Below are 16,665 nucleotides of genomic sequence, written 5' to 3' on the forward strand. Positions count from 1 at the left end.
GACCGTTTGGGCTGCTTTTCATGCAGGGGGCAAAACTGACCTGGTTGTTGTCCCCGGTCGCTCAGCGGAGCAAAAGGGGGACTATGGCTTTCCCCTCCGTCCGTGTGTCCGTCCGTCCGTGCGTGCGGGTGTGCGTGTGTGCGGGCGTGCGTGCGTGCGTAAGCGAAGGACCGCATTCGAATTTGGTGTGTGGGTGCAACCCACGTCAAAATCCAAGATGGCCGCCGCCATGTATGTCTGATGCCATGTATGTCTGAACCTTGTGACCTGCATATCTTGAAAAATAAGAGAAGTACCAACTTCTAATCTGGTGTGTGGGTGTATCTAGGCATAAGGAAGAACGCTATTGAAAATTGGGTCGACACGTCAAAATCCAAGATGGCCGCCGCCATGTATGTCTGAACATTGTGAGATGAATATCTTGAAAAATAAGCGAAGTACCAACTTCTAATTTGGTGTGTTGGTGTATCTCGACATAAGGACGAACGCTATTGAAAATTGGGTCGCCACGTCAAAATCCAAGATGGCCGCCACCATATATATGTCTGAAACTTGTGAGCGAAATATCTCGAAAAATAAGCGAAGTACCAACGTCTAATCTGGTGTGTGGGTGTATCTAGGCAAAAGGAACAACGCTATTGAAAATTGGGTCGCCACGTCAAAATCCAAGATGGCCGCCACCACATATATGTCTGAACCTTGTGAGCGAAATATCTTGAAAAATAAGCGAAGTACCAACTTCTAATCTGGTGTGTGGGTGTATCTAGGCACAAGCAAGAACGCTGTTTAAAATTGGATCGCCACGTCAAAATCCAAGATGGCCGCCGCCATGTATGTCTGATGCCATGTATGTCTGAACCTTGTAACCTGCATATCTTGAAAAATAAGCGAAGTACCAACTTCTAATCTGGTGTGTGGGTGTATCTCGGCATAAGGAAGAATGCTATTGAAAATTGGGTCGCCACGTCAAAATCCAAGATGGCCGCCGCCATGTATGTCTGAACCTTGTGAGATGAATATCTTGAAAAATAAGCGAAGTACCAACTTCTAATTTGGTGTGTGGGTGCATCTCGGCATAAGGAAGAAGGCTATTGAAAATTGCGTCGCCACGTCAAAATCCAAGATGGCCGTCACCATATATATGTCTGAACCTTGTGAGCGAAATATCTTGAAAAATAAGTGAAGTACCAACTTCTAATCTGGTGTGTGGGTGTATCTTGGCACAAGCAAGAATTATGTTTAAAATTGGGTCGCCACGTCAAAATCCAAGATGGCCGCCGCCATGTATGTCTGAACCTTGTGAGATGAATATCTTGAAAAATAAGCGAAGTACCAACTTCTAATTTGGTGTGTGGGTGTATCTCGGCATAAGAAAGAACGCTATTGTAAATTGGGTCGCCACGTCAAAATCCAAGATGGCCGCCACCATATATATGTCTGAACCTTGTGAGCGTAATATCTTGAAAAATAAGCAAAGCACCAACTTCTAATCTGGTGTTTGGGTGTATCTAGGCACAAGGAAGAACGCTATTGAAAATTGGGTCGCCGCGTCAAAATCCAATGTAGCCACCTCCATGTATGTCTGTACCTTGTGAGCGAAATATCAATTCATAGCATGTTTTCTGCGTCTTAAACTTTGTCAACTCACATCACTTCACCGACGGGGGACCTAGGCGTAACGCTTGTTCTGAATGGAAACCTGAACCAGTTCAAGTACAGGGTCATTCTGGAAGAAACATTGCTTCCATTTGCTTGTGCAGCCTTTCAAGGAAACTTTGTCTTCCAAGATGACAATGCACGGCCTCATCGTGCTCGCATGATCCAACAATTTCTTGCTGACCGTGGTGTGGAGCATATAGAGTGGCCTGCCATGTCCCCGTCTATGAATCCGATAGAGAACTTGTGGGCAGAATTAACGCGTCAAATCGACAACTTGGTCCAGCAGCCGACCTCTGTGCGTGAATTGCAGCAGACTATTGTCACTGCATGGCAAGCGATTCCTGTCCAAACCTTGGCAAATCTTGTGAACAGCATGCCTCGACGTGTACGTGCTCTCCTGAATGCTCGTGGGCGATACACGAAGTACTGAACTGTAATTTTACTGTCCGTAATCCCAGTCATAATTTAGCTTTTGTTTCTGTTGAAATTTTTTTTGGCTAATGTGCAAAATAAAGAGATACTTCTGGCAAACGTACAGAAGTTTAACACAGTACTGTCCGTGAATTGAGTTCGATATCAGTTTACATCACTTTCAAGGATCAATGTCATTGCTTCGAAATGTCAGATGTGGTTTTTGTTTCTTTTAAAGGTCACATTAACAAAATCTAGAATAATTTCAACATAATTCCAATGAACTTTTGTTTCTAAGTCATCTTGAAAAGTAAGTTCACCCCCACAAAAAAAAAATTCCATATTAAATGCCAAGTCTGCATATATATTATGTATGTACTGTATATATAAATAAAGGTTTTTGTGGATAGGATGATCCATTGTAATTATTGAAAGGCACAGCCAACCAGGATGACAAAACTCAACCAAAGTGACGCCTATTTTGATACAAATTGGTGAAAGCCGATGACGTTGCCGTGACTTTTCTCCTTTCGCCTTGTTGCTCATGCCAATCACACACACACACACACACACACACACACACACACACACACACAGTGTATATATATATATATATATATATATATATATATATATATATATATATATATATATATACAGTGGAACCTTGACTTAGGAGTGCACCAACTTACGAGTTTTCCGAGATACGAGCCGTCGCTCGGGCGGTTTATTGCTTTGAGATGCGAGCCGAGATCTGAGTTACGAGCTTACGCCACCCGCCACCAGGTGGGTTCCGGTCACGTGGTTATCTTGCCGTGCAAGCATATCTGCCGTATATCGCTGCTGTTTTGTTTTCGCATGTTGGTTATTTTGGAGCTTACGCCAGCCACCAACAGGTGGGTTCCGGTCACGTGGTTATCTTGCCGTGCAAGCATATCTGCCGTATATCGCTGCTGTTTTGTTTTCGCATGTTGGTTATTTTGGAGCTTACGCCAGCCGCCACCAGGTGGGTTCCGGTCACGTGGTTATCTTGCCGTGCAAGCATATCTGCCGTATATCGCTGCTGTTTTGTTTTCGCATGTTGGTTATTTTGGAGCTTATGCCAGCCGCCACCAGGTGGGTTCCGGTCACGTGGTTATCTTGCCGTGCAAGCATATCTGCCGTATATCGCTGCTGTTTTGTTTTCGCATGTTGGTTATTTTGGAGCTTACGCCAGCCGCCACCAGGTGGGTTCCGGTCACGTGGTTATCTTGCCGTGCAAGCATATCTGCCGTATATCGCTGCTGTTTTGTTTTCGCATGTTGGTTATTTTGGAAAATTTCTTAGTTTTAACCATGGGTCCTAAGTAATTGAGTGCCAAGGGCAGTACTGAGAAGAAGAAGAGGATGATGTGCTTGGATATAAAACACGCAATCGTCAAAAAACATGAGCGAGGTGTGCGTGTTGTCGACTTGGTGAGGCAGATGTGAAGGCAGCTGAAGATTTTATTATAACTTTTGCCGAACTGATAGAAGCCGAACGATACATCCCCCAGCAAATCTTCAACTGTGACGAGACAGGGCTCTTCTGGAAAAAGATGCCGAGGAGGACGTATATAACGGCAGAGGAGAAGAGCATGCCAGGCCACAACTTGTTCAGAGTGCCGGCGATAGCTCGCCTTCTCTTTGTGGAAGACACGGTGAGATCCTTAACATCCAACAACTAATGGGACGCAAACGGGGCGCCCAGTTTAGCGGTACACACATTGATGAATCACCCTGCCTGTGAAACACCGACATGACAGGTTATAGCTGGGTCGGGATTCAAACCCAGGCTGGACAGTTTAGAGTCAAGTGTGCGTACCTCCAGTCCAGGCCATCCTGCCAACTTGTATGCTGCATACAGGTGAAATATAAAGCGCGAGATATTTTTTATATATACTGCATATTTAAAAAAAAATTGGTGTGGTTTTTGGCGGGCTGGAACGGATTAATAGCATTTCAATGCATTTTAATGGGGAAATTTGATTTGAGAAACGAGCAAATTGAGTTACGAGCTCGGTCACAGAACGAATTAAACTCGTAAGTCAAGGTTCCACTGTATGTATGTGTATGTGTGTGTGTATATATATATATTCCATATTAAATGCCATATTAAATACACATATATATATATATACATATATATATATACACAAAGAATTAAGTTAAGCACCCCCCCCCGTTTTTTTATAACCTCGCACATTACAAGTTTGTTGTCGTCAAAACAGTGTAATATACCCATGATATTGCTATATTTTCTGGAGAAGTGATATTATGGTCACATAAAAACATAACAATCATGCCGTTTTCAATATTTTATTCTGAATAATTTAAGGTGAAATTATTTGGGAATTTTAGGCATATTTTCACCTCAATTTAAGTATGGAGCTATAGGTCCATCACGGACAGTGTGGATGACGTTTATGTTTTCTAACGTACAGTCATTGTTCTGAGAAGACCTCTAGCGATCTTTGCGTCAATAACGTGTGTAGGACCCACGTGATCGGATCACTGTCTCAACCCTACGTCTCATAGACCCTGTAAGCCGTCGTATGCGTTGCTGTGGCAGGTTGTTCCATTCCCGATGTAATGCACGTTCCAATTCATCCAGTTTGGCTATTGGAGGGACCATCTTCGCAATTTGTCGTCCCAACATGTCCCAAACGTGCTCGAGGGGGTTCAGGTCAGGACTGTACGCAGGCCAGGGGATGGTTGTCACAGCACCTTGCTCCAGCAAGGCTCGGACGCGTCTCGCACGGTGAGGCCTGGCGTTGTCATCCATGAAGATGGGTCTGCTGGCGAGGGTGTGGTCATCGAAGTGCGGGATTACGGTGGTATTCAGGATTTCCTCGGCATATCGCTCTCCGTTGAGGTTACCTCGCACAGTTATCAGGTCCAACTTACAGTCATGGGAGAAGCATCCCCAGACCATAATCGAGCCACCACCAAAGGGTACCGTTGGTTGAATGTTTTTAGGTGCATACGCGGTGTTTTTGTGGCGCCACACCCGAACACGCCCATCTGTCACGTACAGCAAGAACCGGCTTTCATCCGACCAATGAACTCGCCTCCAAGACCGGATGTTCCATCCACGTCGCGCTAGGCACCATGCCAAACGCTCCCTCTGATGTCGTTTGAGTAGCCTTGGACGCTTGATCACTCGTCTTGACCTTAAACCGGCCGATTTCAGGCGGTTTCTCACGGTACGGTGACATAGCCTTCTGTTGGGCAGCCAGATGTCCTTCAGGAAATGGCTCGAGGCGAAGGGATATCGTCGCACCAGTCTCAAAAGCGCTCTATCTTGGCGGACTGTTGTCACGCGAGGTCTTCCAGACCTTGGGCGGTCCTTCACCGCATCCGTTTCCTGGTGTTTCTGCACCAACCGACTGATCACCGAATGGTGGTAACCAAACGTTCGAGCTACAGCTTTTCTGGACATTCCGGACTCGATCATGCCTATTATCCGCCATCGTTCTCCGTCCGACAACCGTCTACGAGCCACCATTACGAGAAAATGACCATGTAACCCCCACACGAGCTCAGGCGTGACTTGCAATAACCCGTGATGATAGTGCATTTACAGAAAATCACGACCACGTGGATGATAACACGTGCTGCACGAGCGATGGGCGTCACAGATGAGTGCACTCATCTGCATTTCATCAATGGATAATTGCTAATGTCATACCAATCATTATTTGATCTCACATACCTTAGAATATATGCCAATGTATACATATACACAAAGAATATATATTAGGGGGTGCTTACCTTAATTCGTTGTGTAGGGGTGCTTAACTTAATTCTTTGTGTATACATATATATATATACATATATATATATACATATATATATATACATATATATATATATATATATATATATATATACATATAAACAAAAACAATGCTATTATTACCTCCCCCACCAAAGGTGGATGAAAGTTACATCACTCCTGCCTGTCTCTTTGTCTGTGAAGATGATATCTCAAAATGTTGTCGACTAATTCGGACGAAATTTGGCAGAGAGGTTTGTGACAAGGATGAAATGATTAGATTTTGGTGAAGATCCGGATTCGGATCCGGCTCGTAGAATTTTTCAAGTGATTCTTTACCATTGAGAGATCGGGCCAAAAACGACATGTAGCAGGATAACTCAAAAAGTTGTGGACGGATTTGGACGAATCTTGGTGGAGAGGTTGGGTGTGTGACAAGGAAAACCAGATTCGATTTTGGTGAAGATCTGAAAATGGATTCGGATACGAGAATTATTAAATTTGCAAGTGATTCTTCACCACTGAGAGATTGGACGAAAAGCGATATATAACATGATATTTAAAAAAGTTATGGACGGGTTATGACTGAATTTGGTGGACGAGTTTGTTGGGTGACAAGAACAAGCCGATTCGATTTTGGTTCAGGTCCAATCCATATCCGGCTTATCAGTGGGATACAAAACAAGCTGTTCAGCCTGGCGGAGGTATGCTCTCGACCGAGTGCCCTTCTCGTTTGTCACTACGTTGAAAGTATCACATTCTGGAACCTTTTGAATGCCCTTTATGATGTAAGCAGTCCTTTGTGTGCACACATGCAGACGTGCAAATATAAAGGTGCAGAACAAAAACACCTCAAACACACGAATAAATATACATAAGTATAAATAATATGCCTGGTGTTGGCTTAACAGTTAAGGTGGCTGCCTTGAGATCTTAGGGTCCTGAGTTCAAGCCGCTGTCATCCATTGAATTAACACGAGGTGGGTTGACTCAACCAGCCAGTCATCCTTCCGCGGGCAGCACACTGAGTACCAGCTGACTGGTAATGGGGGGCATTGCATCAGTAGCACAGCCGCACCCTTAGAAAATGATTCCCAACAGCCACAGGCTGCATGCAAACCACCACCAGCATAAATAATAATATAAAGATACAGAAACACAGGAATGCAAGAAAACATATAATAAGGGGAGCGGAAGACAAGATGGGGAGAGAGGGGGAAGCACACAAACACAACATTTGAGAGCAGGGACATTGGCAGATCTGAGGGAGGGAGAGGGCTTGGGAGGAGGCGTGGGAAGGGGGGGGGGAGGTTGTTGTTGCATACTCACCAACACTGTCCACCAACACTTTACCACTCGTGAGGCAAATACTTCTCATAGCCTCACATACTTCTTCAAGATCGTTCTGCTTCATGAAACGGTCCTTCTTTCTTCTGACTTTTCCCTGAAAAATCCCCAAACACACGTGAATCGCATTTACCGCATGATCAAGCTCGGTCTGGGTAAGAACTGCGATGCTTATTTGTGTTTGTCACCAATTTGAACTTGAAAGTTTTGTTGCCATTGTGACGTCTTGCTAGTTTCGTTAACAAATGTTTAATTTTATTTTAAGGCAAATATTCATTGTAAAGAAGTCTTTCCCTCATGGTCCCCCTGTGCTGTCTTTCCCTCGCGGTCCCTCTGTGCTGTCTTTCCCTCGCGGTCCCTCTGTGCTGTCTTTCCCTCGCGGTCCCTCTGTGCTGTCTTTCCCTCGCGGTCCCTCTGTGCTGTCTTTCCCTCGCGGTCCCTCTGTGCTGTCTTTCCCTCGCGGTCCCTCTGTGCTGTCTTTCCCTCGCGGTCCCTCTGTGCTGTCTTTCCCTCGCGGTCCCTCTGTGCTGTCTTTCCCTCGCGGTCCCTCTGTATTGTCTTTCCCTTGTGGTCCCTCTGTGCTGTCTTTCCCTCACGGTCCCTCTGTGCTGTCTTTCCCTCGTGGTCCCCCTGTGCTGTCTTTCCCTCGCGGTCCCACTGTACTGTCTTTCCCTCGTGGTCCCCCTGTGCTGTCTTTCCCTCGTGGTCCCCCTGTGCTGTCTTTCCCTCGTGGTCCCCCTGTGCTGTCTTTCCCTCGCGGTTGTCAGCTCTTTCACGAGCCTCGATTCAGTAAAAAAAAAAAAAAAAAAAAAGACTCCTGGGGTATGTTTGGATGAGGTACGCTTAGATGTTCTACGTTGTCCTTCCTCAACGGTTTCTGATGTTCGTGGGGAAGATATGACACAACAGGTTGAACAAGACAATTGTAAAATCTGTTTTGACATAGTTTTCGCTTTTTGAGGTGTATCGTGTTGTAAACCATTCCCACCAAGATGTCGAAACCACAACAGGATAAAGCAGCTACACCTCTGGAGATTTACTTTCACACAAGGAATCACATGAGGTACTTCAATGCAGTCGGAGGCCATTGAGCCCATCAAGCATGGGAATTTCTGAAAATATTCACCCCTTTATCACCTCAACTTCTCGGTACGTTTCCAATTCTAGGTTAAACCCAACCATTCGCAGAACCTCCTGAAAATGGTAAATTTTTGGTACTTTTTCATGCACTGATGTCGGCTTTTGATTGGCTCATTTCTTCAAAGAAATCCTCGATGTCTCATCTCGAGATGTAAACACACTGCATGAATTAAGTGGAGCGATCGCATTGGTCAAACATTGAGAAACATGAGGTATGCAGTGCTGACTGGTTGGTACTTACTCGGCCTGACTGTATTTAAGGAGGGGATTTCTTGCCATCCCATCACAACACTCGCCCTTATACAAAGGATGATCGACAAAACAAAACCTACATTTCCCATTTACTGCTTCATCAGCTCCAATCTCGGGCTAATAAGACCAAAATGTAACTTTGGAAAGAGTCAGTAAATAAAATCTGTAAAAAAAATCCAGGCAGTTGGAAACCCGACAGGAACTTTAATGGACCGTCCACAGAAATACTCCTTTAATTGCCAACATTTACCCTCGCCAGAGGAGAGGGTCTTGCATTTGGGTCCATTTCTCTGTTTGTTTGATTCGATCGATCGATCGCTAAATTAACGCCAGGGGGGTTGACTCAGCCTGTCATCCTTCCGAGGTCGGCAAATTGAGAACCAGTTCACTGGTAATTCCCTGTTTGTCGTAAAAGGCGACAAAAAGGGTTGGCGGCAGGAAGGGCATCCGGTCGTAAAACATTGCTTCAAAAAGGGGACCAAAAAACAACAACAACCATGGTTCCCGAAAAAGGCCAACCCCCGCTTTGCGGGGAAAAATGGCCTCTAAAGGTGTTTTTTTTTTCTCTGTTTGTTTGATTGATTGTCCACACAGAATGTGCTAATGGAGGCCACAAGTGCCACCTAGTGGTAGCCAGTATGTAGCACACGTTCCCTTTTTTCAACCGAGTACAACAACAACAACAACATGCATTTTAAGGGCATTTTCCCTGCTCGAGCGGGGGTTAGCCTTGCGGTCCCCATGACCATCTTCTCCATTTTGCCCTATTTTCTGCATCTCTCCTTGTTAACCCCCTTGCCCGCATTTCTTCTTCCACCATCTTCAGCGAAGTCTTTCTCGGTCTTGCCCGTCCTGTACTTCCTTCTACATTCATTTCCATCACTCTTCTCAACCAGTCACTTTCATCCTTCTTCAACGCATGACCAAACCATCTCAAACTGTTTCTCTTCACAGCATCCATCACAGGCTCTATTCCCATCATCTTTTGCAATTCCTGCCTCTCTCATCACAGGCCCTGCCTCTCTCATCGCAATTCCATCACAGGCCCTTCCTGCCTCTCTCTCAACGATACTCCGCACATCCACCGAACCATTCACATTTCCACCCTTCGTTGCTGCTCAACGTTCATTACCCATGTCTCGCTCCTATAAATCATAACACTTCTCACACATGCAGCATACACCTTTCCCTTCAGCTTCAACGACACTCCCCTCCTCATCAGCACGCCACTCAGTTCCCGAAACTTTTTCCATGCACATATCGCTCCAGCAACCGTTGCCGAGTCTGATCCAGCTTCTCCATTCAGCATGTCTCCGAGGTAGCAAAATGTTTTCACACCTTCCAGCTTCACGCAGTCTCCAAGATCCAACTCAACATTTCCTCCATCTGCACCTCCCTCTGTGCACAACTTTCACTTGAATGTAGCTGCCACACTGGTTAATGACCCTCTCAAACCACTACATTTTTGATGAATCCACTCAGAACACATTGTACATTGAATGGAGTTCACTCCGACACCCTTCCTGCACACAGCACACGGCCACTTCCCAGTTCTTTCCACCTTACCACATGCTTTACCACTTGCCATCAACTTCGTCTTTCCGATATTCACTTTCAGACCTTTTGTCTCCATACATTCCTTGCACTTGTTCATCTTCTCCTTCAGTCCATCCATACTTTCTGCAATCAACACCAGATCATCTGCATACAACAACTCCCATGGTAAACCCTCCTTTATGTTTCGAGCCAGCACCTCCATCACTGCTACAAATAGTAGGGACTTAGTACCGACCCCTGATGCACTCCCACCTTCACCTCAAACTCACCACTGTTCCCGTCCTTCGTCCTTACAGCTGTGCGCGCTCTCTTGTACATTGCCATCACTACTCTGATCAACTGTTCCTCCACTCCTGACTTCCTCAATGCCCATGTCACTTTCGCATGGAACCCTATCGAATGCTTTCTGCAGATCAATAAACCCAAGAAACAACGTCTTCCTCTTCATGTACCTCTCCTGCAACTGCCTTGCAATAAAAAGCGCATCTGGCGTTCCTCTTCCTGGCATAAATCCAGACTGCATTTCGTCGATCTTCACTTTTTTCCTTATCCTCCTCTCCAACACCCTTTCCAATACCTTCATTCTATGCTCCAATAACTTTATTGCTCGATACGAGCCACAGTCCAGAGGGTCACCTTTCCCCTTGTATAGAGGGACTAGGGTACTCAGTTCCCAATCCACTGTAATGTGGCCTTCTTTCACCACAACATTACAGATCTCTGTCATTCTCTTCACACCCCAACTTCCTGCTGCCTTCAACATATCTCCCACAACTCCCGTCGGCCCTCCCGCTTTTCTACTCTTCATTGCTTTTATTGCTTCCTCAACTTCCTTCTCAGTTATCTTCTCTGCCGGTCCTAAAACTGGGTTACTCTCCATGTTGCCATCCCATTCATTCTCTGCATTCAACAGCATTTCCATGTATCTCTTTCATCGTCCTTCAATTCCTTCTGGGTCCACAACGATTTGTCCCATTTCATCCTTCAAGCAACTCACCCCCATCACATCACACCTCTCTTTCGCTATCTTGGAGATCTCGCGAGATCTTTGTCGGCGAGGGCACGGTTTTTCGAAGCTGCACATGCTCTCCACGCTTTTGAAGTTAAGTCATTGTTCACAATTGTATTTTGGCGAAACTGTATATATCTTTCAGTGTGTGTACCTATAGTGCGTCCCTAGGAAGTTTATCGGTGTTAATCTTTCATACCTGTATAAATAAATAAAATGAATGAATGGTCGTTTTAAGGCCATTCCTTCCCCGCTAGAGCAAGGGTTGGCCTTGCGGGCCCCATGACAATCATGGTTCCCTGTTTGAGGCGATGTTTTATGGCCGGATGCCCTTCCTGACGCCAACCCTTAGTCACCTCTTACGATGCGCAGGGATACGGTGTACCTATTCTAAACCAGGGTACACACCGGGATCATTCATCCCAGAAAGCTGGTACTCAATTTGCCGACCTCGGAAGGATGAGAGGCTGAGTGTTTAATTGGCTGATGAGAGGCTAAACCCCCTGGTGTTTAATTCAGCGATCGACCGGGATTCAAACCCAGGATCCAAGGATCCCAAGCCTGCACCCTAACCGCTAAGCCAACACCAGGCTATGGTGGTTACACCATACCATACCTGTATAAATAATCGTCAGTTATTTCGTGCCGCATTTTTTGAGGCCTCGTACCTTGTTTATACGTTGAGGCTTTGTTTCTCTCAGCGGTCGATTGTGGTCCATTTACTTTCGTTCTCAGTATTTCCCAGTATTTTCACCCCGTACTTCCTTGATTAAAATCTTCACAAAAAAAAAATATATATATACTTCCTTCTTTGTTCTTATTCGTTGTTCTTATTCGTTTGTTCATTGTTCTTATTCGTTCGTTCGTTCTTCGACCAAGTGTTTCACCCCCATTTCCCCAGATAGTTTTCACTGTTCAAATTTAAAATGTTTAAACTTTCCCCTGAAGTACTGTATTCTGTCGTATATGATAACACCTTTTTCTTCTCCTTCTTTAAAAGGGTGCTTTCAACTTGCTCACCAAATCTATTCATTCCAAAATTTTTTTCCATCTCTTGCAGTTCCTCTCTCATACATTCCCAAAACTCCCCTGCACTCCACCCCCCCCACCCCCCCCCCCCCCATCCAGCGTCCTGAAACGTATCTTTGACTCGAAGGTCACAAGAAACTCATTTTGCAATAAATGTTCGTTTCCCATTAATCGTACACTTTCTAAAATCCAATCTCCCCCCTTGCCCCTCCCCTCCAAATCTTCCCCATCACCCATCCCTTTCAAATCTTCCCACTTGCCCCTTCCCTCCTAAATTCACCCTGCACCCCTCCCCTACTAGATTCCCCCTCGTCCCTCCCCTCCTAAAGTCCCCCCTCACCCCTTTCCTCCAAATCTCCCCCCTAACCCCTCCCCTCATAAACTCCCTCCTTGCCACTCCCCTTCAAATCCCCCCCTTGCCCCTTCCCTCCTAAACTCCCCCCTAACCACTCCCCTCATAAACTCTCCCCTTGCCACTCCCCTTCAAATCTCCCCACCCTCATTTTTTCTCCATCTCCCCCCTCTCACCTCCATCTCCCCCAACCTTCTGCCTCGCTTTGCCCCACCCCTCAAATAACACCTCACTGTGCCTCACCCAATCACCACCAAACCTTTTTGGCGGCCCCATCCTTCCCTTTCTCCTAGCAATTCTGAAATCTCTGACACACTTTCAACAGCTCTCCCTACCACTTCCACATCCTACCCTACCCCTCCCCCCCCCCCCCCCCGCGTTCTGTATCCGATGCTCCCCCTTCCTCTTCATTGACGGTATGGACCTCAAACACTCCGGGGCCATCGCTCAAATTTGACTGATCTCTCCATACAGGTTGTTTCTGACAAACCAGACTTCATCTGCTTAACAGAAACTTTCATCCTTCATGATGTCTCCAATTCCTTAATATCTCTTCCGGGTTACTCCCTCCTCCGGTGTGAACGACCTGAGCTTCGTCCTGGAGGTGGGGTTGCTATCTTTATCAAAAACTCTCTTCCTCATTCGCCCTGCACTGCCCTCTCTCCACCTCACCCCCAGGAGTACCTCTGGCTACGGCTTCCCCTTCGCTCCCACCTTTTGTTCATATGTGTGTTGTACCGTCCACCAAACAGTGATGACTCCATCTACATCTCGCTGTCTGATAATATGGACCAACTTCTATCTACTCATCCCAACTCTCTCTTCCTCATATGTGGTGATTTCAATTGTCACCATGCCAGTTGGCTGGGTGTGGGTACCTCTCTCACCAGCCATGGCTCCTCAGCAAAGAACTTCTGCGACTCACTGAGACTGACACAATCTGTCAATTTCCCGACCCAGATCTCAGTCAACGGAGCATCTTCTCTTCTCGACTTGGTTATAACAAACTTCCCTGCAAATGTCTGCTGCTCTTCTTCTGCTCCAATCGGCTCATCTGATCATGTGCTTGTCAAAGTGGACATCTCTCTGACCATTCTCAGAGAGCCTCCTCAGCGTCGACGAGTCTGGCATTTCACTCAGGCTGATTGGCATGTTCTTCAAGCAGCCATCAATCATCTGGACTGGTCTCCCATCTCTACCGCCTCTGACATCAACTCATCCTGGGAATTCTTCCAAAGTAAATTGCTCTCTCTCTCATGCACAGATTTATCCCATCTCGTCTTCAGTTGTCATCCCCTTCCTCCCGTCCATGGTACACGGAATCTTGTGGTGAGGCAATTGCCCAGAAACAACTTGCCTTCGCCTCCTGGAAAGCAAATTCAACGGAAGGAAATATCTTATCCCTTTACAAAGCCCGAAACAAGTGTGTGTCCACCCTCAGGAGAGCCAGGAAACAATACCTCTCCACTCTCAAGACCGAACTCACAAACCTGTCTCCCTCTTCCAAATCCTGGTGGCATCTGGTCAAATCCGTTTCTGGTGCTTGTTCTCCCTCCATCCCCTCCCTTACCTCAAATGGCTACACAGCTGACTCCACACATGAAAAAGCTGAATGCCTCAACTCTGTGTTTGCCTCTAAATCTTGTGTCCCAAACCCATCCCTCTCTGTACCCACAATACACAGCTGTTCCTGGAATGTGTCCTTTCCTCCTGACAAGGTGGAAAAGTTTCTGTCAACCCTCGACTCTGATTCTGCAATTGGACCTGATAGCATCAGCCCACGGGTCCTAAAATCCCGCTCTGCCAATCTTTCACTCCCTCTCTCTGTTCTCTTCACCCTCTCTTTTGCTCAAGGTCATCTGCCATCAGCTTGGAAATCAGCCAACATCACCGCTTTACACAAAACGGTGCAAAAACAGATCCTTGCAACTACAGACCAATTAGCCTTCTCCCAATTATCAGCAAAGTCATGGAATCCATCATTGCTTCGGATATCAAATCTTTCCTCTTCTCAAATGGCCTGATCTCTGATCATCAATTTGGTTTCAGACCAGGTCACTCTCCTCTGGACATGCTGCTTCTGCTGTCTCAACAATGGATGGAAGTCCTCAATGCCAAACAGGAAATTAGAGCTTTCTCCCTTGACATATCACGTGCCTTCGATACGGTCTGGCACCCCGCTCTGCTCACCAAACTCTCTCCTATGGTATCCAGAAAAATATCCACGCTTGGCTTGCGGACTTCCTCTCGAGTCGAAGTCAATGTATGGCCCTGAATGAGTTTCTCTCATCTCCCCTTCCTGTTCAGGCTGGAGTTCCCGAAGGCTGTTCGAACAGCTGTTCACCACCATCTCTTATCTTCCCCCATCCAAAACCTTGATCTTTTCTACCCCCACTAATTCACCCCAGATCCACCTTGTTTGAAATTCCAACTTCTTTCCTGGAAGTCTTGGCAGTGTCCATATGTTTTATACCTCTCCCACCCCCTTCCCATGCCTCCCCCCCAAAGCCCTCTCCCTCCCACAGTTCTCTCGATGTTTCCATGTCTCTCGGTCCCTGCTCTCAAATGTTGTGTTTGTGTCCTTCCCCCTCTCTCCCCATCTTGTCTACCGCTCCCGATGTTATTTGTTTTGTGTGTCTGTTTGTCTTTCTGTGTGATTAATGTTCGCTCTTTCACGAGCCTCGATCTTGTATACAAAAAAAAAAAAAGGCAGTGTTCTGGGCCCTGTGCTTTTTCTGGTCTTCATCAATGATCTCTCTGAGTCTCTTGAAAATCCTGTTTATCTCTTTGCTGATGACCCCACTCTATGTCACTCCATTCTTCATCCCTCAGATCGGCAATCTGCAGCCTCCTCACTCTCTGCAGACATGGACAAAATCGCCGACTGGTCAAACAAGTGGAACATGTCTTTCAATCCTGACAAATCTCACACTCTTACAATGTCTCTCCGAAAGGACCGACTGGACAACCCTCCCATCTACTTTCTCAACAATCCTCTCCAAGAAGTTCTGTCGCTCAAGCTTTTGGGTCTCACTATCGGCCATGATCTTTCTTGGGAAAACCACATTTCCAAGCTGGCCTCCAAAGCCAGTCGCCGACTGGGCATCCTCCGTCGTGCGAAGTCCTTCCTTGGCACACCTGAGCTCCTCACCACATACAAGGCTTTCATCCACAGCTCAATGGAATACTGTTCCCCCCTCTGGGCTGGTGCTCCTGCCTCACACCTTGCTCGGCTTCACGCTGTTGAGGCCAAAGCTTTCAGAATCATTGGAATCTCCTGCGATGTAGTCAACTCCGAGGGCCTTTCACTCACTCACCGCAGGCAGGTTGGTGGTCTTTCTGTCTTCTACCGACTCCTCTCCGGCCTTGCTCCCCCAGCTCTCTCTGTGCTCTGTCCCCCCAATATTCCTTCAGGTCGCACAAGATCTGCCTGCAACCCTCTTATGGTTAAACTGCCAAAGTCTAGGCTCTCTGCTCACCTTCACTCTTTCATTCCCCTTTTCTCCCGCCTCTGGAACAAACTCCCCCACTCCCTTCAATCCCACTCCTCCCTCCAGGTCTTTAAAACAGCTGTTCACCACCATCTCTTATCTTCCCCCATCGAAAACCTTGATCTTTTCTACCCCCGGTAATTCATCCCAGAGTCCTTGCAGTGTTCATATGTTTTATTCCTCTCCCACCTCCCCCCAAGTCCTCCCGATGTCCTTGCTCTCAAATGTTGTGTTTGTGTCCTTCCCCCTCTCTCCCCATCTTGTCTGCCACTCCCCTTGTTTTTTGTGTTTTGTGTGTCGGTTTGTCTTTTTGTGTGATTAATGTTAGCTCTTTCAGGAGCCTCGATCTTGTATACAAAAAAAAAAAAAAAAAAAAAAAATGTCTCCGAAAAGACCGACTGGACAACCCTCCCATCCACTTTCTGAATTATCCTCTCCAATAAGTTCTGTCGCTCAAGCTTTTGGGTCTCACTATCTGCCATGATCTTTCCTGGGAAAACCACATTTCAAATCTGGCCTCCAAAGTCAGTCGCCGACTGGGCATCCTCCGTCGTGCGAAGTCCTTCCTTCGCACACCTGAGCTCCTCACCACATACAAGGCTTTCATCGCAGCTCAATGGAAT

The 16,665-nt window shown here is 46.4% G+C and overlaps 1 protein-coding gene across 1 annotated transcript in view; it reads right to left on the reverse strand.

Annotated features, from left to right (window-relative positions):
* The window catches only part of LOC144892094 (uncharacterized), a 77,700-nt gene that overhangs the window by 27,580 nt on the left and 33,455 nt on the right, over positions 1–16,665 (reverse strand). Inside the window, exon 7 of the mRNA XM_078777271.1 lies at positions 7,195–7,309. Within this exon, the coding sequence (XP_078633397.1) occupies positions 7,195–7,309 (115 nt within the window). The remainder of the gene's footprint in view (positions 1–7,194; positions 7,310–16,665) is intronic.

The sequence above is a fragment of the Myxine glutinosa genome, chromosome 5, assembly GCF_964187855.1.
Source record: "Myxine glutinosa chromosome 5, kmMyxGlut1.1, whole genome shotgun sequence".
NCBI lineage: Eukaryota > Metazoa > Chordata > Myxini > Myxiniformes > Myxinidae > Myxine > Myxine glutinosa.